A 25,949-nucleotide genomic window follows, 5' to 3' on the forward strand; every position below is an offset into this window, starting at 1 on the left:
TTTTGACACACAACAATTTTGCTTGCCTGTAACTCTCAGCGCAGTTTGAAAAAGCTTGGCTTTGCACACGTGTGCTTGCTCGACCACACCTTTCCCAATTAGAGAACGCAACTGAAAAGTTTTACATGTGGTTCAGATACGAGTAGAACTCATAACATCTTATTTTCTAAACAGAAACATGACTATAAATTATATCTATTTTATGAACTGTTGGGAAATGAAAATTGTACTCATCTTTTTTTTTTTCCATTTCTTCCTTTTATACAGAGCAAAATTACCCTTAGTTTGAATTTGTCATTTACTCTAACCACAGGATATAGCTTATGACGTTAAGTTTGACAAAGGACAACATTGGAATTGCTTTAAGGAAATATATAATATATTTGTAGAGACTGAATGGACAATCAAAATAGTTTGGGATTAAGCAAAGAGAGAAAAGAAGAGAAACTAGTTCCAAAGAGGTTTGCAAATGAATAATGACAGCTACAATATCACAATTTAGGATATTGGGCCAGACAAAATGACAGGAGGTCCTGAAGCCCTAACACAATTGTCATCGTACAATTCATTTACTTATGATCTTGTTACAAAGAAGAGAGAAGGGAGTATTTTTCAGCCTGCATATCTAGATCATTACTGGCTATTTTATAGCAATAAATTTTCCTGGCCAAACTAACCCTCAAGACCATCCATACATTTTTTTTTCTTCATTTTCTTGTGTTTCTCTCCAATTTTATGTTTAAGGAGTTGTAGATACAAACCGCTTATACAGTTTACTTCCCTCCTTGTCCATTGAAATATTTAAAGATATTATCCAGATTATGCTTTGCACAGATGATTTGATGTAGTAAATCCAGATTCTTTTTTACCACTGTTTTATTTTTACTACATGCTTAAAATATCAAGAAACAGAATTCAACATCTTTATTTGAATTATATATTAACTCAGGAGATATTTACTAAGAATGTATCAGTAGGCACTATGAGGTTGTACAGGATACAGTGTCAGCATGTTTCCTGTAACCATGCAATTTGTTTGTTTATTTCAGGGGAGGGAAACTTCTAGAATCGGAATTAGATGATGGACAAATTACTGGCTAATCCTAAATGTTTACTAAGCTTTTCAATGACAAATTGCCTGCCTTGCCAGTTTTTGTTATGGGAATATGATTTGTGTGTGCTTTTTTCAACTTAAATCATGGAATTGTTTTACTTCCATCTTGACAATAGCAAATAAGTGATAAATGAGCTACAACCAGTCATGACATAGGCAAGACCATAATAATTTTCTCCAAAGTAGAACTGCCTAATAAATCTTAGTTTTAAGTAACCAGCATGTAACAGAAGCAAGCTTTACGTATGCTACAGCTTTTTCTAATATTTCTGAAATTTAGACCAGGCCCAGAGAATTAAAAGCAACATTTTACCTAATGACAATTGAGGAAATAGAGGTGAAAGTTTCTTTGCAAGGAGAAGGAGTCAATTAAAGTGTTACACATTATTTACAGAATATAAAACTGTATTAATACCTTCTATCATATATTCCATTTTCCTCATTAAGTATTTGTTGAAGAGAGAAACACCAAGAAGTTAGGATATTTGCTCTTAACTATGACTGCCTAAGAATTTTATGTGAAATAAGACTAAAATTGTGTGAGTATACGTTTTATATTTTAGAATATAAAAATACCTTCCTTTATAATCCTCAAAAGGAGATCTATTTAGAGCTATTTCAAGGAATGAAATTAGTTCTAGAAATTTTTTTGTAGGGCGGACTTTGAAAATGTCAGCGTCAGTATTGCTTCGCACTCCCAGCCTCTGCCTCATTGTAATGAGCCTCAAGTCCAAGCTTTTGAGACTATTGATTAAATAATTGTTTAAAGTGCTTAGTTATACATCTAGTTGTCAGCCTGAACTCAGGTTTGTTAATATTCTAGTCATAGCGTGAAGTGCATGTCATAGGTAAAGCTTTTCACTTTACCGTCCAGGGAACACTAGTTATTCATTAAAGATTATGAGGATGATGATAAATTATAACAATATAATAGTTTTTAAGAGCCCTAGAAATACTGTTAAAAATAAGATTTGTATATTAGTGAGATAAAGAATCTAAAAAATATAATCCCACTTCTTAAGCATAACTTGATATATACAAATAGGATATTTGAAAAAAATCAATGAAGAGAAATGAGTGTGATTTTGACCAAAAATTGGAGACATGAACTTAGGTCAAAGCATAAAAATCTCATCCAAATGTAACTAACCAAAACAATATTTCTCCCTTGTTTGAAACTTTCTTAGACTTTTACATTTATTTATTGTGCATAATATCTCAGTTTATTTCTTCCTCTGAAATTGTCTTTGATTTACATCACTTGCAACCTGTGATTTTAGGTGTGTGATATGAGCCCATTCTTTCCTGATTCTTCTCCTTTATTTTCCATTGGTCCCAGTTTTTCTTCTTGTGACTTAGGCAAATGGTTTCTGATGAGACCAATATTTAAAGGATAATAAAGATGCTACTTGATGTGTTTCATGAATATGTTACAATTTCCTGGAATGTTCCCTGACTTATACTGATCACTACCTGAAAAACAATAATAGAATCTAATTTGAGAGATATGTAACCATAACATGTTTGAGGATCTCAAATCATTCTTACAAGAGTATGTTGAAAACTCAGTTCAAAATTTCAGAAAAGGCCAGAGCAGGTGACTTATTATTTAATCAAACTTCTAATACAGATTTTTTCTGAAAGGTATTATTTTGCCACAATAATATAAAATATTGATGAGAGGGAGGAACAGAGTTTCTTCAAATAGGATTCTAAATCCATTTCTCAGGGGGAGAGCATTCCCTGTGAATGGGTAGCCTCATGAGGTGCATTTCTCATAGGCTGACAGGCTGTGGAAAATCTTAGGCCTTAGGAAATGAGTCACAGTCTTTTCTTCTTAAAACATTCATTCTGGAGATGGATAAAAAGCAAGACTATTATGGTAAATAGTGGTATAAATTTTAGTATTTCAAAAATGAAACTAGCCAAACAATTTGAAAGCTTTCTTGTGTATATTACTGACCTGCCTTTCAAATGGAAATTTTGATGTTCTTACTATGAATATTGTATTTCTTATGTCTATCATTGAAAAGGATGTTTAATCAATCTTAGCTTGATTAACTTTGCCTTATTGTTTTCCAAGTTTGTATTATAATTTTAAGATGATATGATTGTTGCTTTTTTAAAAAATAATTTTGCTAAAAGAATGGGTTTTTGAAAAACATATAATGTTCAATAAAGCAAGTGTGAGTGAAATTAATGATTTACTTTCAGTTTGGAAGAGGTGAATAAAAAGTGCTTGGCCAATACCGTACCATTAATCTATTCTCTTTTCTTCTTTCTCTCTCTTTACTTCTCTCTCTCCAATAGAAGTGGAACAAAAAGGTAATTAAATACCTTTCATAAATTATATACTATTTATAGGCTAAGTTATTTAACAGTTTAACATTTAGTTAAAATAATTTTGTTATTAATTCTTATCTATTTTATGAAAATTTATTTACTACTTCTGCTGCTCAACTTCACTTTAATCGGTTGGACTGCCCAGTGCTGGTGTGACTCTTTTATCCTAGAATAGTTTAATAGTGTAAAATTTTAAATTGTGTATTTTATTCTTCTTTATTTAAATAAGTAGTTAGAAATCCAGTAGATGGTGATGGATAGTGATTGCTGTAGATTTGTTTTTATTTCTATACTAATTTTCCATAGCTTTGGTGTGGTTTCCCCTGTTTCTTTCTTTTTATTTATTTTTTTTAACTATTGGAGGAAATGGGAGATGGTTTTCTTGCAATACCTTAAAATAACTTAGGGACCAGGGGCCAATTATTAACTAACATAGCATTTATATGCAATTTCGACAACAACGCCTACCCATCTTTTATAATTATAGCCATCATATTAGAATCCTGAGAAATTCTTTTAATCATCAATTTTATATCAAGTATAAATTGCATTGGCCCTTTATCCTTGCTATGGAAGAGTTTGATAGTCAACTTTTCCCCCAATTTTTTTTTTTTTTTTTTTATTTCTTCTTAAGTAAAACTTTGGGTACTTTAATAATGTACTTTCCTTTTTAATAACCTCTGAATCCTAGCCGAGTTTCATCTTAGACTATTTCAACTGGATCTAGGCTTATAGTTTTCATTAAAGAGCTAATTACTAATATCAAGAAAATAATACTTTTTTACATCAATCATTAAAATATGGTAAACATCCAAGTTCCTTGTGAAGTTCTAATTCCTCCACCCAATACACTTGTAATCATTTCAAACCTAACAGTAGACTGCATGATTATTTTTCAGTGTGTTTGCTTTGCGAAACTGTTAGAGCGGTGTTTCCCATAGCAGGTTTGGAAGCAACTCCAGTACCAAGAGGCTCTGTGGAAAGGGCTCCAAGATCAAATTAGTTGACAAAATTGGCTCACCCTCCCACTTCTGCTTTGGAGATTCATTAATGCACCCGAGCTATTGGGATCACTGCCACAATTCTGTTTTCCATGATATATGGCAAAGGATCCCTTTTTTTCTTTCTGTGTAACTTTTAGCTATACCACTAGAAACAGGTACTTCGGGGACCACCCTTTGGGAAACATTGCTTTATAGCCCCTTCATTACAGCTCAGTCGGCCAAGCTGTCTTAGCACCACTGACAGGATGTGCTACTGAACTGTACTAAAAATCCACTGAATCAGATAACTCTTGCCCATTTTCAATCTGAAGTATGAGCAGCAAAATATGATAGCAAGTAATCTTGTTTTTTAAATGCTCTTCTCATGTAACAGTAAAAGGTACATGTGTTTAAGTTCCAATCCTACTGTATTTAACAGGACATTTTTAACTGATTAAAATCTAGATCTTGGGTTCTCTGTAACCTTTCACCTTTTCTTCTTTCCTTATTCCTTCTTTACTTCTTCTTCCTTTCTCCTTTCCTTCCAGTATTCATCCATCACTCATTTTTAACTGTGTGGGTTGCATGCTCTGTGTGTGCTGTAGCAGCTGGAAGAGCTTGGTTTGCTAGAAGATTCAGTGGCCTGTATTGCAGGGCTTACTTTTCCTTTGTTATTATACTTAATTACTATTGGATTTCTACATATCTCCTAATGATACGTATTGAATAGTTACTATCATCGGAGTGAAAATAATATTTTTTGAAATTTTTAAATAAGATACATAAAAACATCGTGTATAAACATTTGCATTTGTTATGTCTATGGGATGCATAGACATACAGCACCTTTGTATATGCATATCCAAAAGTGTTGTAATACATGTGTAAAAGGTAAAAACCAAAGGAAAGCACAGCTACTCATAAAAGGCCAAATATTTCCAGCAAATGAAATTGGAATGATTTGAAACAAAATTCAAAATTAATGTGTATGTCTACATTGTGTTCTCAGAAGAATGTGGCAGAATAATTAAGTGGTGGTGGGTATCTCTTGTTAGAGTTGCATTCCACTTGGTGAAAAATAAGAATAAATGGCAAAATATAAAAAATTAATATATTTATTATTTTAACTCTTTTTCTTCCAACAGTTTTTCTTTGTCCTGGACTACTCAAAGGAGTGTACCAGAGTGAACATTTATTTGAGTCCGACCACCAGTCTGGGGCATGGTGCAAAGACCCTCTGCAGGCTTCTGACAAGATTTATTATATGCCCTGGACCCCTTACAGAACTGATACCCTGACCGAGTACTCATCCAAGGATGACTTCATTGCTGGGAGGCCAACTACAACCTACAAGCTCCCTCACAGGGTGGATGGCACAGGATTTGTAGTGTATGATGGAGCTTTGTTCTTCAACAAAGAGCGCACCAGGAACATTGTCAAGTTTGATTTGCGGACTAGGATAAAGAGTGGAGAGGCTATCATAGCAAATGCCAATTACCATGATACCTCCCCTTACCGATGGGGAGGCAAATCTGATATAGACCTGGCAGTGGATGAGAATGGGCTATGGGTCATCTATGCAACAGAACAAAACAATGGTAAAATTGTCATTAGTCAATTGAACCCTTACACCCTACGGATTGAAGGGACATGGGATACTGCATATGATAAAAGGTCAGCTTCCAACGCATTTATGATTTGTGGGATTCTGTATGTGGTCAAATCTGTATATGAGGATGATGACAATGAGGCCACAGGGAATAAGATTGACTACATTTACAACACTGACCAAAGTAAGGATAGTGTGGTGGATGTACCCTTCCCCAATTCCTACCAGTACATAGCAGCTGTGGATTACAACCCCAGGGACAACCTTCTTTACGTATGGAATAACTATCACGTTGTGAAATACTCTTTGGATTTTGGACCTCTGGATAGTCGATCAGGTAAGTCTGACTTTTGATGGTTCTCAAGAGGGAACATATTTACAGTTTATTCTCCATAAGTTTGTTGTATGTTTTAATTAGACTGTCTTTGTGGTCATTTTTCTGGCCTCTGTACCTGAAAATGATTCGTTGTCTTTTCATCTAAATGGATAGGGCTGTTAACCATGTTCAGCTACTAAAAAGTATAAGAAACTGATTCTCCTCTGTGCAGCTAGCCTCCAACCTTTAGCCCTTCTTTGAAGGGCATTTGGAGTATCAGCTGATGAATTGTTTATATAGTATAGTATACAAAATCTCTGCTGAGATAGAATGCTGTCCTATCTAATGAAATGTGACTCGTCATCAGAAGTGTCCTCCACTTGGAAAACAGTGAAGGGTTGGCTTGTGTCAGTGCTTCGGGAGCCTACACCGAAGTATTCACCTCACAGAGAGCATCATCTATGACCACTTCTACTGGGAACATTGTCAGTTTCAGTTTCCATGTGTCTGAGTGTACCTACCTGATGAATATAGAAACATGTTCATTACTGATAAATTCAGGAAAAAATAGATTTTTATTTTATTTTAAAAAATGCAAAACACAGCTGAGTAAACTTGAGGTCATCTTTAATTCCCCTGGTTTAAGAGTGCCTTTTATTCTCCAGGCCATACTGTTTCCCTTTTATAATTTTTTTCCCCATTTACTTACACAACTGAGTAGAATTATCTCAGTTTAGAAGCTAAATTATTTTAAACTAGCAATAATATTATTCCTCATGATAAAACATAATGGAAAACTAAGATACAGGTATCAGAATTTTGATAGTAATATAGCAATTCAAAGTTTTGTTTTGTTTTTTTTAATTTTCAGTGCTTACATGTTAAAATTTTTATTGTCTCTATTACTTTTACCATGATTTTACTATCATACTATTCTGCTTTCTAACTTAGTTTATTTTATACATATCTTCTTGTACAACTAGATTCTAAGTTCCATATGGCCAATAACCTTGTCTTACCCATCCTTTTATTATATTTTAATTTGACTATTATTTCTGCTGTCTCAGACACTAGTATAATATGTGGCATATATAAGATAAAGACTGAATAACTCTTTGATAAATTAATGAATGACTGAAGGAATGAATTGCTTTTCACTTTTGACTGTGATAGAATGCCAAAGTAGGCGGCATTTTCTCCAATGCCTGACAGGCGGCAGAATGACAGCAATTCTTTCCATGGCCAGCAATGCAGATATCATGTTGAATTGCCTTTTGTGGAAGGAGAAGCCGAACTACGCAGCAGCAGCAAAAGCAATTTCTACTTACTCAGTCCTCACAAATCTCCTAGCCCAAGTACAGTATCTGACCACCTCTGTATAAGTTAGGTTCCTCAGTCCAATGTACTCTTCCATTGAAAACATAAGCAAGAATCATCTGGAGTATTGTGGGAAGACAGTTCTTTCAGAGCATATTCTTAACTACAATTTATATTTTGACAGCAGAAACTCTGTTGATGAATGGTTCTTAGCTTTTTTAAAAATTCTAATTGGAACAGGAAATAATTTCTATTTGCTTCCAGAGAAAAATATATATAACAAGTAATCATTTCTTTAGGTTAATCAGTGAATAAGGAGCAGTAACATATTTTGAGTTTTATTTATTAGAAAGATCATGCATTATTTTTATTTAGAACAATATGTTGGTTAAAATTAAGTAGCATCCCAAGGTTTACATTTGATAGACTGAGGCAAATTACTTAGTTTTTATAAATTATTCTTAAAGAGTACTTAGGGACTTGCCCCAAAACATATTTCCAAAATATATGAATAAACTTTTATGTGCATGTATTCATATATATAACAAATCATTGTAATTGTGGACATAAGGAAAATTACACCAGTCATTTATTTTCTTTGTTTCTTTACATATGGGAGTTAAATATGAACCATCTTGCCCATATGTACTAGTGCTTATACTTGTTGAATGGATGTTATTAAAATGGAAAATATTGCAGAATGATAAAAAAGTTCAGCTTTTGAAACAAATTTCTATTTAAGCCAGGAAATTGGATTTTTACACTTTTTAAAAAACTATATAAACATCTGTTTTGTAAAGTGTGAGTTTTCACTTTTATTAAATTTGTAAATATAATCATAAGAAAAAGTATCATTATCATGCAAAAATGCTCGAATTAAAAAGCTTGTGCCTTGGTGTGAACTGATACTGTGGTTTTGAGGTGGAAAGAATAATTGTGGGAAGTACATTTTATGCATGATGTGTGGATATGAGAATTTCAATTAGCATTAATAGAGGGTGTTCATCCATTTTCACACAAACAGTTTCAACTGCCTGTTTTTCTTTGGTAAATGGTAAATTACATTGACATTTTTCAAAGAAATTGCCTTTAGTGAATTCTTATTATGGATCTTCTGTGTATATGTAGAAACCAACTTACTATAAATATGTTAAGGTCAAAAAGACTAATTCTAGGTCTGTAGATCTGAAGTGTATTTGCTGTTGCCATTTGCTGGAAGCAGCTGAGTGTTTTTGCTCTGATTTTAAGTAAGTTCTAATCAATGAAAATTTGCATTTTTAAATTTTTTTTTTGTAATTGACTATCTATGTTTTACTTCTACTGAATGTAACTGTTCTTTATATTAAATGATCTAGGTGTCGGAAGTTAGGAAGCAATTATGCTTTTCTCGGGTATACAGAAGTCCTGTGGTGAAGGGTAAATAGGTAGCATACTGCTTGTGAACATGAGCTCGGCAGTCTGAAGGACTTGGGTTTGAATTCTACCTCTAATGTCTGTGGGCTAGATGCTCCACCTCTTTTTTTGTTTGTTTGTTTTAAGGATTTTTTTATTTTATTTATTAATTTTTGTTACAGATGTTTCTCCTTTTTCCCCCTCTGATGCCTCCCTCCCCCTCCCTCCCCGCCCTGTCCCCAGTTTGTTGTCCATGTCCACTGTTCATGCATACATGCATATAAGTTCTATGGTTTATCTCTTTCCGACCATCCCCTCTTCTGGGGATTGTCAGTCTATACTCCACCTCCATGTCTCTGGGACTACCCCATTCCTCAGACTGTTATGTTCATTATATTCCACAAATAAGTGAGATCATATGATACTTGTCCTTCTCTGTTTGGCTTGCTTCACTCAGGATGATACTCTCCAGGTCCCCCCATGTAGTCTCAAAGAACAAGAGATCTTTCTTTCTTACAGCTGCAGAGTACTCCATTGTGTATATGTACCACTGCTTTTTTATCCATTCGTCTACTGATGGACACTTGGGCTGTTTCCAGATCTTAGCTATTGTAAATAATGCTGGTATAACATGGGGTACATATATTCTTTCTGTTTGGTTTTTCAGGCTTCTTAAGGTATATTCCTAGAAGTGGGATCACTGGGTCAAATGCAAGTTCAATTTTCAATTTTTTTGAGGTAACACCATATTGTTTTCCATAGTGGCTGCACCAGTCTGCATTCCCACCAGCAGTGTACTAGAGTCCCCTTTTCTCCACACCCTCGCCAACACTTGTTTGATGCTTTGTTGATGGCGGCCATTCTGACAGTTGTGAGGTGATACCTTATTGTTGCTTTAATTTGCATCTCTCTGATGATTAGTGATGTTGAGCATTTCTTCATATGTCTCTTAGCCATTTGTATGTCCTGTTTGGAGAGGTGTCTATTTAGTTCCTCTTCCCATTTTTTAATTGGGTTCTTTGTCTTCCTTTTGTGGAGTTGTATGAGCACTCTACATATATTGGAAATTAACCCCTTATCTGACATATCATTGGCAATAATGCTCTCCCATACAGTGGGTAGCCTTTCCGTTTTGATGATTGTGTCTTTCGCTGTGCAGAAGCTTTTGAGTTTGATGTAGTCCCATGTGTTCATTTTCTCCTTTGTTTCTATTGCCTTAGGTGATGTATCAGTGAAAATTCTGCTGCGTATGATGTCTGAAATTTTGTTGCCTACAGTTTCTTCTAGGATTTTTATGGATTCATGAGTCACATTTAAGTCTTTTATCCATTTTGAGCTTATTCTCATGTAGGGTGTACGTTGATGGTCTAGTTTCATTTTTCTGCATGTAGCTGTCCATTTTTTCCAGCACCATTTATTAAAGAGTCTGTCCTTACTCCACTGTATGCCCTTGCCACCTTTGTCAAATATTAATTGAGCATATTGCCTTGGGTCCATTTCTGGGTTCTCTGTTCTGTTCCACTGGTCTATATGCCTGTTCTTGTGCCAGTACCAGGGTATTTGATTACAGTGGCTTTGTAGTATAACCTGACATCTGGTAATGTGATCCCTCAGACTTTGTTCTTCCTTTTCAAGATTGCTGTGGCTATTCAAGGTCTTTTTTGGTTCCATATGAACTTTTGAAGCACTTGTTCTAATTCTGTGAAGTATGCCATTGGTATTTTTATGGGGATTGCATTGAATCTATAGATTGCTTTGGGTAATATGGACATTTTAATGATGTTAATTCTCCCAATCCATGAACAGGGTATGTGCTTCCACTTTTTTATATCTTCCTCTATTTCTTTTTTCAATGGCCTGTAGTTTTCTGCGAATAGGTCCTTTGTTTCTTTGGTTAAGTTTATTCCTAGGTATCTTAATTTTTTTGCCGCAATGGTAAATGGGATTGTTTTCTTAGTTTCTCTTTCTGTGAGTTCATCCTTGGTGTATAAGAATGCCATCGATTTCTTGATGTTAATTTTGTATCCTGCTACTTTGCCAAATTCATGTATTAAGTCTAGTAAATTTTTGATGAAGTCTTTGGGGTTTTCTACATATAGTGTCATGTCATCTGCGGATAATGACAGTTTCACTTCCTCCTTTCCCATTTGGATCCCTTTTATTTTTTCTTCCTGTCTGATGGCTGTGGCTAAGACTTCCAGTACTATGTTAAATAAGAGTGGTAAAAGTGGGCATCCTTGCCTTGTTCCTGTTCTTAAGGGAAATGCTTTTAGTTTTTGCCCATTGAGTATGATGTTGGCTGTAGGTCTTTCATATATGGCCTTTATTATGTCTAGATATGATCCCTCTATTCCCACATTGCTGAGTGTTTTTATCAGAAATGGATGCTGGATTTTGTCGAATGCTTTTTCGGCATCTATTGATATGATCATTTGGTTTTTATTCTTCATTTTATTTATGTGGTGTATCACGTTTATTGATTTGCGAATATTGTACCAGATGCTCCACCTCTTCATCTTGGTTTCCTTGGCTATAAAATGGAAAAAATAACATCCACCTCAGAAGATTATTGTTAGATTGTAATGAGATGGTACATGTAATAAGCACAACAATTTAACCTAATAGCCATATGTCAACACTACACAAGCCATTATTTTCCATATTTTCTTTTTTTATTTTTATTTATTGATTTTGAGAGAGAAAAATAGATTTGTTCTTCCACTCATTTATGTATTCATTGGTTGATTCTTGTATGTGCCTTGACCAGGAACTGAACCTGCAGCCTTAGCATCTCTGGACAACACTCTAACCAACTGAGCTACCCAGCCAGGGCATTCGTATGTTCTAAATGCGGGATCTAAGGTACTATGGCTCATATAATTCACTCTAACATCGCCCAGCAATCAAGTGCAGCCTGACTTTCGATCCCTGCTCCCTTCTGTGAGCAGCAGTGGGAAAGTTCTGTGTGTCTAGATTCCTTCATTGGATAGAAGTGACCTCGGTACCCCATGTGCCAGGCTTTCTAGATACAAATCTAGTTTGTAGTTCTCTCAATTAGATAATTACTACAGAATTGCATTCTAAAATATTGTATTGATTCTTTAACCATGAAATAAGATGTATATGTATCACAAGAGTCAGTTTTAAATTCTAAAATGGTAAACTTTAAAGAAGAAGAGAATGAAAAACAGACCCCTGCTCCCTTCTGTGACAATAGTGGCGGGACAGTGCTGTGTCTAGGTTAATTCACTGGGTAGAAGTGATCTCTTGCCTTTAGCGATTATTAGTGACTGGTGTTGAGTGACTGACTTTCACCTTTTAGTTCTTTTTCCCAAACCACCTTGTTCCAAGTTAATTATTCTTTATTTATTAATAAATAGGAATGAGACATGACATACTCTCTTTAACTTTTCCTGTTTGTGTCTAAACTCTCCATAGAAGCATCTAAACTTTCCTTCTCACATACGCAAATGTTTCCCACTGTTTCCTACTTAAGGGGGAGGGAGCAGGCTCAAGCTGATAACAAGAATGGGCAGAGAAATCCAGCTCCAAAATTTTCCTAAAATGCGTGTCCCTAAGAGATCAAAAAAGCTATTGGTTGAGATTTAGTGAAATCTATCAAGCAATGAGTACAAATAACCCAATGATAAAGACATGAAGCTACTGCTGTCTTCTACCTCCTCTTCTACTTACCAGACACAACCCACGTTTTCGTGAAAGCCATTGGAGATTGTGTCAATGTAACCACTCTCACATGTGCTCAAGAGAGTAGACTCTGCACCAACACCACAAAGCCTATGCCAAACAGTTTAGCAATGCAGATCCATGAACCCTCTGACCTTATGATATGCTAATTATGTGAATGTGTGTCTCCAGTAAAAGCGGAAGCTCTGCAGTGATGAATAAGAACTTTAAACACACATGACACCTCGTTAAAATGTAATTTTCACATCATATATCTGAGCCCTTCACTTTGACAACTGAGTGATGTGAGTGCTAGGCAGAGAATCTTGAACACTTCGCAACTGTCACGTGTTTAATAGGTAGCGGGATTTGCTTCCTGAGCGGTTTAGTTAAATAGGGTGCACCCCAGATGGAAAACAGCCAGAAAGTAGTGGGATCTTAAATCAAACGCGTCTTCGGCCTCTGGGTTATGATTGCTTCGCAGTTCCACTTGAGATGCCACATTGCCTCTGAAGTTTAATTCACATCTATCTCAGTGGCTGAACTTTACAAAAAGAAAAAATAGTCAGCTACTTGTTGCTAATTTCATCCAGGTCTGTATTTTTATGTATCAGCTGTTCCCTGGTCTGCAGAGGAGCCCCCTCTGTTTCTCTCCAGTTCTTGCTTCTTCCTCGCCTATGGGGACAGCTGCTGCCTGAAGGGCATTGCTGCTGGTGATTTTCCAAGGAGCAGGACCCAAACTTGCAAATTTTGCAGTGGCTACTCCATTGCCACGACCCATCAGCTACATTCTCTTATGTTTGCTGTACCTTTCTTGTCGTTTTCTTTCTTTGTAACGGAAAGTTAAACCTTTCCAGAATGGCACCTTCTACTTCCCAGGCTCTGAATATCAAAATCGCAGTCCTGTGTGCACAAAGCAAAGCTGGACCTGGCTTTTTACAGCTAAACCCAGTGTTTGCCGTCAAGCAAACATCTAGGTGACATTCCTAATAAACGAGACAAGATGCAAGGGATAAAAAGGTTCACAGATGTTACTAACTTATTCATATTTTCCCTACAGAGCAATGTCCCCGCTAAATGTAGAATTATTAAGAAAGTAATCAAGATCATTTTTTACATGTAAGGCACAGCCATAACAAGATGAGTTCCTTGTGAATCAGCTTCGCGCTCACACGGGCCATTCTTCCTGGAGCCATGTCACCGCTCATTAGCACATCCACCAGAGGGCAGGAGGTGGAACAGCCGCAGTTCTGCTGCTCATTATTACCAACATCTTGTAAGGGGGCTAAAATGAGATTTCTGATTATCCAGGAGTTTCACTTTAGAATACTTTGTTTCTGTCCATGTTAGCACAGATAAGTGAGAAATGACTTCATTAGACAGCGAAGTCTAACTTTTGCTTTGTCTTTGTGTTTAAAAATTTTAGAGAGTGTTCAAGTTCCTTAGAATAGGGTTGGCAAGCAAAAGTATGAATTTAGGCACAAAAGTATCTATTTCCCTTTTAATAATTACTTTTCCACCAGAAAGCTAAATCCTTAGATAATAATGATTAATGAGTAAATAATTTAAGATACACAAATGACAGGGAAAACCTACTGTGCTGTATAATTTTATGGGATGAGACATGTTGCCAGATTTCCCTGAAAACAAATGGAAAATAACTTTTTTTTTTTTAAATAAGAATTCTGCCGGTTTTTCTTTATGCCCTTCAATAGTAAGACTTGATGGCCAAACTCTTTCCATCCACTTACCCCAATGAAGATATAAATTAAAATTATTCAGTGCTTTCTTTCTGAAGTATCTTGTGACTGAAATATTTTGGTTTTAAATTTTGTATTATTAAAAATAATATTAGAAAAACAAATTTAGCAAAGATATTCAATTGCAAGTGAAATGTTACATATTTGTCAATTTCATGACTTAGAATTATCTCATGCTATTTTTTTAAAAAAGAAGAATTGTCTTTGAAGTAACTTTTACTTTTGAGAAAGGAAAATGATACTTTCTTTGGAAACACTGTACTAATAAAATAGAAAATTGACTGATTTTTAAAACATATTAAACATTTCAAAATTTATTATAATTTTGCTTTATAGCATATATACTTACATATTAAACAAAAAAATTAGACTTAAACATTTTAAAGAGACATAAATGATAATGGTTTCTGGAGAAGAAGCTTGAACGTGGAATTGGACAAACTAAGAAAAGGCCAAAGATGAAAAGTGAAATTCAGGTACAAAACCAGACCTGCTGTAGAAAGCAGAAGCAGGAAGTCAAAATTGGGCTGAAGTCAGAAGCCCTTGGTTAATGGATTGCTGACTCTCTCTTTTTTATATTTTTTCCATAACCACTATGCACATGACTTTTTTTCTCTTTCTGTCCCCTCCCTTCCTCTTTCCTACCCTTTCTTCTTTTCTTTCTTTACTCAGAAAACATGTCTTTAAGTATAAAGACCAAGCACTGTGTTATGGTGTGTGGTTACAACTGTGATCATGGCAGGCATTGATCCTGCTTTCACAGGGCTCACAGAATAATGAAAATAAATAAGAAGAGACTGAAAGGGAGATGTCAAAAAAATAGTAGTATCTACTATTAATTGGGTTGTCTTTTCTGGCTATTTACATAACCAAAGATACCAAATGCAATAAAATGTAATCATGCAAAGAAAACATCGTCCTCATTTTCAGATGAAGAAACTGAGGATTAGAGAAGAGAAATAAATCAAATGTCATACACATAGTCCAGAGCTGCAGTTACAATCCCAGCACACCCTCCTGCTGTGTCACTTCAGCCCCATCCGTGAAGATGAGGGATACAGGGACCGCTGCTAATGACCTAGAGCAGTGGTTCTCAACCTTCCTGATGCCCCAACCCTTTAATACAGCTCCTCATGTTGTATGTGGGCGTATCTGCATGTGGGCGGACCTGCCTGGAGACGGATAGAGGAGCAGTGTCTGGGTTCCTAAGACCACCGGAAATATGTGTTTTCCGATGGTCTTAGGCGACCCCTGTGGAAGGGTCATTGGACCCCCAAAAGGGTGGCAACCCACAGGTTGGGAACCGCTGACCTAGAGGAAGGCAGTGCATATGTGCTAGAATGTCCATAAGGCAGGCAAGCGGAAGTAGCAGATGCAAGGCGCCAAGCACCCCCATTCACCTTCAGTCAGGGAGAACAAGCACACAGTAACTGGTGCTGCAGAGCCCCACTGTCCCCTCCACACTGTGCCAGGTAGATGAACACACACCTTAACTTTTTTAAAAAATGCCATGAAGTACAGATGAAGAAATTAAAACTCAAAATGTAAAGTCACCTGCCCAGAAAAACCCAGTTTGCAAGTGTAGGTGTGGGTTTCAAAGAAGCCCAGGTTTATTTGACTCTAAATTGCGAAGCGGAAACACTTTATATTTACAACGGAAAAAAGTACAATGCACACAACCATACAATGGAATGTGATATAATGGTGCATGGATTTGGTGCAGTGTGTCTGTGTCTGTATGTGTAAGGGTGTGTGTTTGTTCTTGGACATGCGTCAAGAAATGTTGAATTATTGGAGGATTAGAAGACTTAGAAACTTGTCAGAAAATCTGAGCAATTTGAAAGACTTTAGAGATTTGGGGCTGGCTTGTTATTAGGTTGAATCCTACTTAACATGTATAATTTCCATTTTCTTAATTCAGATATATTGTTAGCAATACTTTTATGGTTATTTTTTTTTTTTTTAATCCTCTCCCGAGGATATTTTTCCATTTTTTTGTACAGATAGAGTGGGAGGGAGAGAGAGGAAGGGAGAGAGAGAGAGAAACATCGACGTGAAGGGACACATCGAGTGGCTGCCACCCGCACGACCAACCAGGGCTGGGGACAAACTGCAACCGAAGTACGTGCCCTTAGCGGGAACCGAACCCGGGTCTCTCCGGACCGCAGGCCGACGCTCTAACCGCTGAGCCAAACTGGCCAGGGCTATTTTTTTTTTTTTTTTCATGAACAAGGTTGGCAGAATGGTGAAAAAGTAAAGTGAAGAAAGAAAAGAAATTAGTAACAGAAGAGAGGAATAAAAGCAAAACAAATATATGTTTTCCTAAACCTAAATGAATAAGAAATAAGTGAGTTCCCCCTCTTTTTCAAAGGGAAATTGATGAAAGAACATGCATTTAAAAATTTTGTTAAGTTATTTTCCAAGATTTATTTTATTACCTCAAATGGTTAAAGGTAAAATTTAGGACAAAATAGGGAATGCTTATACCTTGCCAGTTGGAATGTAAATTGTTATAACCACTTTGGAGAGCAACTTGGCTATATCTAGTAAATCCTGTGTCTAGAAGATTAGTATATATTATATACTAGCCAATTCACTTTCGTTTCCTCCCTAGAAACAGTCATACTTGCTTACAGAGAGACTTGGACAGGGCATTCCTTGTAGCAATGTTGAAAATAGTGAAAGTGGAGTACACTGAACTGCCCCTCAGTATGTGAAAGGACACGGGGTGTGGTAGGGAAGGAAGACAGAGCACAGTTTGTAAATAATAAACAGCCAAAATAGAAGATATGAACAGCCAGCTATCTGCTCTGGCATCAGAGGTTTCAAAATCCTGGCCAGTGTGGAAGGTAGAGGAAAGTATTATATGATCAGTTATCCCATAGAAAGAAAGACACCAAATATTGGTACCTATGAAATGATAAGTCAGAAAAGACCTTCTACTGGAATTTCCCTTTTCTAGTAATACAGGTAGTGTAGGTCCATTGGACTGCTAACTGGCTTTAATAACTAAAGGAAGGCAGTGTTGCAACTTCCCAAAGCATCAACAACCTTTCACTTCAATAATTACTTCTATGAAATTGTTAATAAAAGAAGCCCTTTCTCATCAGAAAAGGGAAGTTTTGCTCTGAAATGTTAATTGATTATGACCTATAATAGGAACTATCATGTTTTTTCTGCTACTGTGCATACTAAACAATTCTTAAGAATTTGATTGCTGAACCCTGGCCGGTTTGGCTCAGCAGTTAGAGTGTCGGCCTGCGGTCCAGAAAGACCCAGGTTTGGTTCCCGCTTAGGGCAAGTACCTCGGTTGCAGTATGTCCGCGGTCCTGGTTGGGTCGTGCAGGTGTCCCTTTCACGTCGATGTTTCTCTCTCTCTCTCTCCCTCCCACTCTATCTGAACGAAAAAATGAAAAAATGTCCTCGGGTAAAGATAAAAAAAAAGAATTTGATTGGTGAAAAAGTATTTCTTATATTATCTTCACTGAATTTTCCCTTGAATGTGAATATATTGGCTTGTCATACATTCCAGATTCTTATGGCAGCTTTTAGTGTAGTTGTAAGTTTGACGCTTTCAGGGACATGGAAGAGAACGTCAGTGGTGAGCAGGGCTAATGACTCGGCTGGTCATGTTCCTGATATATAATGGGAAATAGCATGACACAGGTTCAAGCATGGAAAAGCTAAAATTTAAAACCCTAACAGTTCACAAGAAGACTTATATGTGAATGAAGGTGAGGATTTCCTTTCTTGGATTTACTATGGCAAGAGATAAGCCCATCAGAATAGGTGTGTGTCAGAAAATACGGAATTTCAAGACAGAATTCACATAAGGCATGTCAAAAATAATCAGCTAGTAGAGTTGAATTTTATATTGGAGTTAGAGTCTAAAGTCATGTATTATAGATGTTTCTCTCTCTTTCTCTCTCCCTCCCACTCTATCTGAACAAAAAATAGAAAAATGTCCTCAGGTGAGGAATAAACAAAAATAAAGTAAAAATTAAACAATCAAAATTACTTTTAAAACTCCTGGAATAGTTTATAAAACATACTGAGTTTAAGAAAAAAATATATTTCTATAGAGTACAGAGGTAAGTATTATTTATTATTGTGCGATGTATATCATACATAGTAAAAAATACCTTTACAAAGTATAATTTTACAGTATTCTAATTACATAACTGAACTATTTGAATTCATGTAAGTGAAATATAACTATGATACAATTTCTCCGAATTAAAAAAGAGAGTTCCAAATGTATTCTGCATTGATAAATCCTTACTGTGAGAACTTTCCCCTCCCCCAAACATTACATACATTCTTCTTGAATATATTGATTTATACTTTTCAATAAGCTTGCATACAATTATTAGATCACTTATTAAAAGTCTCAACAGTGCAACTAAAATGGTTTTGTGATTTAAGAATATTTAATAGTATAAGAATGTTCTTTATGTATTGCTGACTTTTTAAAAGCAGGTTTAAATGACTTGGAATGTAGATCATTATACATTTTTTTCTACTTTTGTTTATGTTTTAAAATTTCTATAAAATGCTTTTTAAAAATTATTTATGTGGGATAGGTTTATTTTTATTATGGAATACATATGTTAACAAGCATATGATCCAAAGTTTTAATGATAGTTCATTTATGAACGGTTCAAATTTGAGTTTTTCTGGAATTTACCAAATTTCTATAGTGAATATGTTCAGTCTTTGAAATAGCTAAATAAAGTTCTGAAAATTAGCCTAATATTCTTCATGAATAGAGTACTAATAAACTATTTAGAATTCTATGCTGGAATGTATAAAGTCCTAATTGTGTTCAGGAGAATTACTCAACTAACTAATTAGCACTCCCTTGTGACTAAGACAAACAAATAAGAAAGTACCAAAGTCAGATGTAAGGGCGATCTGGCTGCGACATCTGTCACCCCATTGATTGCCAGGGTTGATTCGGCTGATCTGGCAAGCTAGGCGGTGTCCCCCTCCTCCCTCACAGATTCAAGTGCAACTTCCCCCCCCCCCCCCCAGGAGAGGACCTGTCAGTCTTAGGTCAAGGATATACGAGTAGCTGCGCTCCCCTGCTAAAACCTCCAAAACAAACTCTCAAGAATGTGCCAAGTCTTGTTGAGAGAATAAAACTGTAAGAAAGGAACCTTACTCTATTTCTAGGGTACTTTTCTTTGTTAGGAAATTAGTAATTATATTTTTTAAATATGTTTTTATTGATTTCAGAGAAAGAGAAAGAAGGAGAGAGAGAAACATGGATGTGAGAAAGAGACATCCATCCACGGCCTCCTGCACACCCTCTACTGGGGATAGAACCCCCAACTTGAGCGTGTATCCTGATCAGGAATTGAACCAGTGACCTTTTGGTGCGACACTCAACCAACTGAGCCACATTGACCAGGACTATTCATATTTCTTTATTATTTTTTTTGGTACATGCCCCTTGTGGGAACCGAACCCGGGACTCTCTGGTCCACAGGCCGATGCTCCACCCGCTGATCCAAACCGGCCGGGGCCATTCATATTTCTTAAAAGTATTGGGTATTCCTAGAGACTTTGCTTCTACCCCTTGATTACAGGGCCCCACAGTGTGTAACACACAATTGAATCTGCTCTCATATGGGACTATAGAATAACAGAGTAGGCTCATCTCTCACTCCTGAGACTTAATAAATAGTTCTAATATCCCATTACATCATTTGGTTTAGTGGTATTCTCTATCGATTTTTACTTTTCACTGTTCAAACCATCAATTTTCACCAGTTGCTTGTAAGGAGAAAAATTGAAAAGGGAAATACATAAAAAGAAAAGCATAAGTTTAAATGTACCAAGAATGAATTTAAATGAAAGAAGACTCAATCATTCTAGTCAGACATGAAACTTAACTTTTTTTTTACTTATACAGTAAAATAGGTAAATTTGTCCACCTGAAATATTCAATAGTTTTTAATTTAAACAATACCATTTTTATGTTCATGCTAATATTTCCTAGGAAGGCGTAGGTAACTCTGTATATTGAACATTGATTACTGGTCATTAAAACGACCTGTCCAGTGAGTTTTTTTGATGAGAGAGAAGGATCATTTTTATGGTATAATGATATTGAAAAACACTACTGGAGAACATTTTAGAATGTTTTTCCCCAATTTTTTGTAATTATTTCAGGAAGCAAATAATTTTGTTCTAGTGATAAGTGGCTTTAAATACGTTGGTAAATTAGAAGCCTCTTTTTATATTCATTTGTGTAATAAAACTTAAGTGTATGCAAATGGACCACAGGTAACTGATTCCTAAGTTATGTAGGATAATGGATCTCAAAGTGTGGTCCAACAGGAAGTTGCTATGCATGCAAATACTCAGGTCGGTTCCCAGATCGAATCAGAAACTCAGGATGGATCCCTGTTATCTATTTTTAAAAAGCTGCTAAATTTGAGAATTACTGTGTAGGACACAATTCCTGATTCCTACTAAGTTAGTATACACTACAGGGTATAATAAAAACATTAAACTGGTTTTTCTTTTTGAAATTTCTTTGACTAGTTTTGTTGATTGCCTTTAAGTGTTCCCAGCCCCCTAGCTAATGACTCCTGCACAGATGCATAGCTCACCCAGGGAACACATTAAAAAGCAGATTTTCTGTCTCTTTCTCCACCCCATCAAATCACAGTCCTAAGATAACTGATTTTGGATGTGAAGCGAGGCTCCAGGATAGTATTTTTCAGAGGTGATTCTGGGTTAGGAAAATAATCACTACTCTAGATTCCCTAATGTTTAAATAGAATTTATATCTCAGCATGGATATTGTCTTAGTGCATTAAGAATCTGTGGAGCGATATATACTAACTGCCCGCTCTCTGGGCGAAGGCTGCTCTGGCAGTGAAATGCATCACTTTGTTTTATTAAATGACTCTGTTTTGTGTTCTCATAGAATTACTACCTGTGTGGTTGACAGAAAAGAACAGCAGCCTGGTGCAGGATGGACATGTCCCCTCTCAGGCTTGTCTTGGCAAAGCGAGGCGCCATTCATCTTCACCTTGAATAGCTGGAATAGATTAACCCCGTGAGAGGCGCAGGAGACTAGGCAATCATGCAGGGCTTTGCAGCCTCTCATGGTCTCCGCATGTGCCGGGAAAACAAACAACAAGAAGGTGAAAAATGGGCAAGGAAATAAATTAGACCTGTTAATATAGTTAAAGGAATGTAGTAACCAGTAGAATCTCATCCTCACAATGAGAAGCCCCTCAGACGTCCATATTTTAATTCAAGGAAATGTGTGTTTCAGATTCAAAAGGAGGAGGAGGTAGAATTCTGAATTTTTCGTTTAGTCATAATTTTCCGAGGTATGTTAAGGCCTAGGCCGTTACACGTGGTGCCACCTTCTCTGTCTATTCTTGACTTTCCTGAACATGGGCAGATGAAGGGCTGCTTTGGGATGCTGTGCTGCAGCCTGCGTTCCATCCCTCTTTCTGACTGTGCTCATTTATTCCGGCTTTCCAAGGCCCACAGGAATGGCACTGAGCTTGGCCCGCTGAGGTGGGTGAGTGCAGAGAATGCGCCCATCCTAAATCAGGCCGATGTGTGACCTTTGTTTGGTCCAGCCCCCTGATGCTCTTACTTTTCTCTCCTAAGAAAGAAACTTCTTGTGGCTTTGACCCAATAAGACTGTCAAATTTAAAAGCACATTTTCAAATGTGAATCTATTGAATTAAATACTCTAGTCTTCTTCAAAGGGATCCAAAAAGTATATCTTTTTAAATTTTAAATTAAAATTGTGCATGGGAGTGCTATCTCACTTAATGAAATAACGATTTTATGGGAGACTTTATGTTAAATTTTCCCTTCACCTCTTTTTTTATGCATATTATTAGAGTTAGCCCTACAAATATTTGTGTTAGTGACTTGGGTGAGTAGCAGTTTTGTTCCAAAGACATTTTTATTCAGTTTCCTTTAATTTTTAAGAAATTTTGCATCCACTCTTTCTCCAATTCAGAGCTGAAAATAGTCATTCATTCCGGTTGCATGAACTTTGATTTGTTTATTTAGATTGTACTTTATTGCAATTAGGAAGTAAAGCAACTCTGGTCTTGTTCCTGTTTAATATAACATGAAATAGTAAAAGCAATAAAGTGTAAAACCTCACACACCTTGGATGTTTTTGCATTTCTAAGCTATAGGAAAAAGGAAAAAAATCTAAAAGATGGATTTCTTATTTCACTAATAGCTATCATGATTATCTATTTTAGATTCTATGAGATAATCCAGAGGCCTTTTAGACTTTCTATTTCATGTATGAGTCTAAAAATATTACACAATTCACTATGTTAACAAATACTTATTGAATTCTTAATTTTATGTCCATCTCTGTACTCAAGATCTAAAGTGAATTAGAATGGATATGTGATGGAATTATTTTTTAAAATTTGAAAGCATTCTTTTGAGTATTAATGGGAGATGGTTATGCAGTTTGAAAAGGGATGAGTAGGATAGTTATCATTTGGCAGAGTATTGATGGGTACTGGAGGCAGAGGTATAATGCTGCCTGCATCCTAAATATGTGAGCTTCCTGTTGTTTTGACATGCACAGCTTATACTAGAATTCTTTCTTTTTCAATTAATGAGAAAGAATAATATTCACTTGTTCAGTCTGTAGCACTTGGCCATTATTTGTTGAGCTATGTAAACAGTGAGCAGCTGTATCAGTGTTTATATCACCCTATTTTATTTATTCATTTAAAAAATTTTATGACAATTGTGTGGCTTAGCAGCATGCTTTTGGTAATGAAGAAGTAAATTAGCAATAGTGAGCAAGACTTTAAGGGATGGGTTTTAATAAGTACTGCTAAAGATATTACACTAGTCATCTAAAGATAAATATAATAAGCCCCAGATAAATGGGGGAAATGGTCAGATTACAAGAAAAATCACGTTAGAATTCACTGGGTTTCTATTTTAAAAGAATAGTGCATGCCTGGCCGGTGTGGCATGGTGGTTGAGTGTCAACCCATGCACCAAGAGGTTGCTGGTTCGTTTCCTAGCCAGGGAACATGCCCAGGTTGTGGGCCCGATCCCCAGTGGGGGGTGTGCAGGAGGTGGCCAATCAATGCTCTCTCTCTTTGCTGTTTCTCTCTCTCTCCCTCTCACTTCCTCTCTTTCTAAATGAATCAATAAAGAAAAAAATTAAATAAAAGAATAGTGCAAACACTCTTTCACATATTAAGAACAGTCCATGTAATTTCCCTGTTTTGTTTTGCTTTTTTTTCCCTCTAACCTAAACTACTACATGGGTAGAAAATGGAAAATTACTTTAATGAAAGGTAAGCAATCATCTTTTAATAATAAATTCACTCTGATAGAAAAGGAACACTGCCAGTAAAGGAGTCAGATAGCTTACCAAGAATCCTGGAATTACATGAGCTTCACCGCCCAGAAATATTGATAGACACAGTCTGAGTGTGTTCGTCTGCTTCGTTTTAGAGCCAAAGAAGTCTTAATTCAAGCACTAGGAAATCCATAATTGGAAAGAATCCCATAATCACTGCTGATATTTTCCTCTAATTTTAAGTGACTTTGTTGTCTCATAAGCCCATTTAAGGCTCTGGATTTTTATTTAAAAAGTATTCCCAAGCTCCACTGACTATACCCGGTGTTATCATAAAATTCACTTCTGTTGGCTGTGCATTAGAGTGTCATAGTATTTGATACAGTGATATAAAAATGCTACTGTCAGAGTATTTTACTATGGCATCAATTTTGCCTGAGGGTCAAACAGGTTAAACTTACATTTCTTGAAATTGGTGATTTAAGGCATACTATTATAATTCATTTTTGGTGTTTCATTATTATTGGGGCAGGTGATGTTACTTTATTCTTCTGTCATACACCATCAGCAGTGTCTTCATGTCTGGGCCATTCTAACTAGATGCTTAAGTATATATTCAGTTCCCATAGGCCTGAAGAGGTTACTTTTAAGGAGGAAAAGGGATGTTTTTTCTTATTTATGAGTCAGATATGAGTCTCATATGAGTGGGAAATGCCAAAAGTTATTCAAGCCAAGAGAAGATAGATTGGTTATAGGAGGTGTTCTGAAAAGAGATCGTTCCAGGAAATTGTACATAAAGCCTCTCAATAGAGATTCTTTGTTGGATGAGTTATGACCATACTCAAAATACTTTATTTTATTTTATTTGTTTGACATTTAGTGAGTGTTTATCATGTGCAAAATACTTCACTGAATGTTGTGCAAGGTAACATAAGAGGCTTGTTTCACAGATAATAAACTTATAATTTAGTGAGAGAGGCAACACCCTTGAACCAAGCCGTGCTCTTGGTGGCAATAGGGCACCAGGCGTTAGACCTCAGTCCAGCAACCTCCATACTTGCATTCTGGCTGAGACAGAATCCAGAACCAAGACTCAAACTATCAGAGAAAGTTTATTTAGAAAGTCACAGAGGTAGAAGAAGAGAGCCATAGAAGAAATAGTCTCAGGAAACAAGTTACAGAGGCAAAAGAAGGACCCTTAGAGCTTAGGAGCAAGAGAGAGGCAAGGAAAATGCTCGGTGGGGAGCATGGGTATGCACCATTGAGAGAGTCTCACTGGGTCTCTATCCTAAGGGCTTTTAAGTTTGGGGATTTTAGGGGATGTCCCATGGGAAGATCTCAATAGAATATTCATTAGCTTTCCAGGTGTGTTCTTGCAAGGTCATGGTCTCCACTGTTTAGTCAGTACCAGGGCAAGGGGTCATTAGTCAATGCAGCTGGTGCTGATGTCAGCCATTAGTTCATTAGTCTGGTGTCACTGTGTTTCTGGGCCTGGAGCTGAAACATAATTGAGGCCTAGATGTTATCTCTAGGGATAAATGCTTAAGGGAGTGATCTTCCAAGAGCTTGTGTGGGGGTCTATGGGGCTGTTCCCTGGCCTCCTTGTTCCTCTTCTAAGAGGGTCCACCATATAACTAGCAACATGCCAGGGGAGGGAAGGTCAGGCGAGAGTCAGAACTGCATGTCCAGAGATAGGAAAGGTCAGGGGTTTAAATCTCATGACCAGCACTATGCTAGCAGAGGTGGGGAACCTTTTTCTCTGGCAGGGGCTATCTCATTATTTACAACATAATTCATGGACCATACAAAATTACCAACTTAAAAGTTAGCCTGCTGTGTTTGTTCAGGCTAATTTGGTGAGGCGTATGATGTTAGCTGGTAGTGATTTTGCAGGCCTTTTTTTTTTTTTTTAATTTTATTTTTTTATTTAATTTTATTTTTGTTACAGATGTTTCTCATTTTTTACCCCATTGACACCCTCCTCCCCATGACCCCCATGCCCCATCCCTGACTTTGTTGTCCATGTCCATTGGTTATGCATACATGCATATAAGTTCTGTGGTTTATCTCTTCCCACCCCCCCAACCCCTCTTCTGAGGG

General features: G+C 36.4%; 1 protein-coding gene across 1 annotated transcript in view; it reads left to right on the forward strand.

Moving 5' to 3' along the window:
- The window catches only part of ADGRL3 (adhesion G protein-coupled receptor L3), a 471,329-nt gene that overhangs the window by 192,374 nt on the left and 253,006 nt on the right, over positions 1-25,949 (forward strand). The window contains exons 4-5 of the mRNA XM_036253182.1: positions 3,425-3,439; positions 5,586-6,386. Coding sequence (XP_036109075.1) covers positions 3,425-3,439; positions 5,586-6,386 — 816 coding nt within the window. The remainder of the gene's footprint in view (positions 1-3,424; positions 3,440-5,585; positions 6,387-25,949) is intronic.

The sequence above is a fragment of the Molossus molossus genome, unplaced genomic scaffold (assembly GCF_014108415.1).
Source record: "Molossus molossus isolate mMolMol1 unplaced genomic scaffold, mMolMol1.p scaffold_m16_p_1, whole genome shotgun sequence".
Taxonomy (NCBI): Eukaryota; Metazoa; Chordata; class Mammalia; order Chiroptera; family Molossidae; genus Molossus; species Molossus molossus.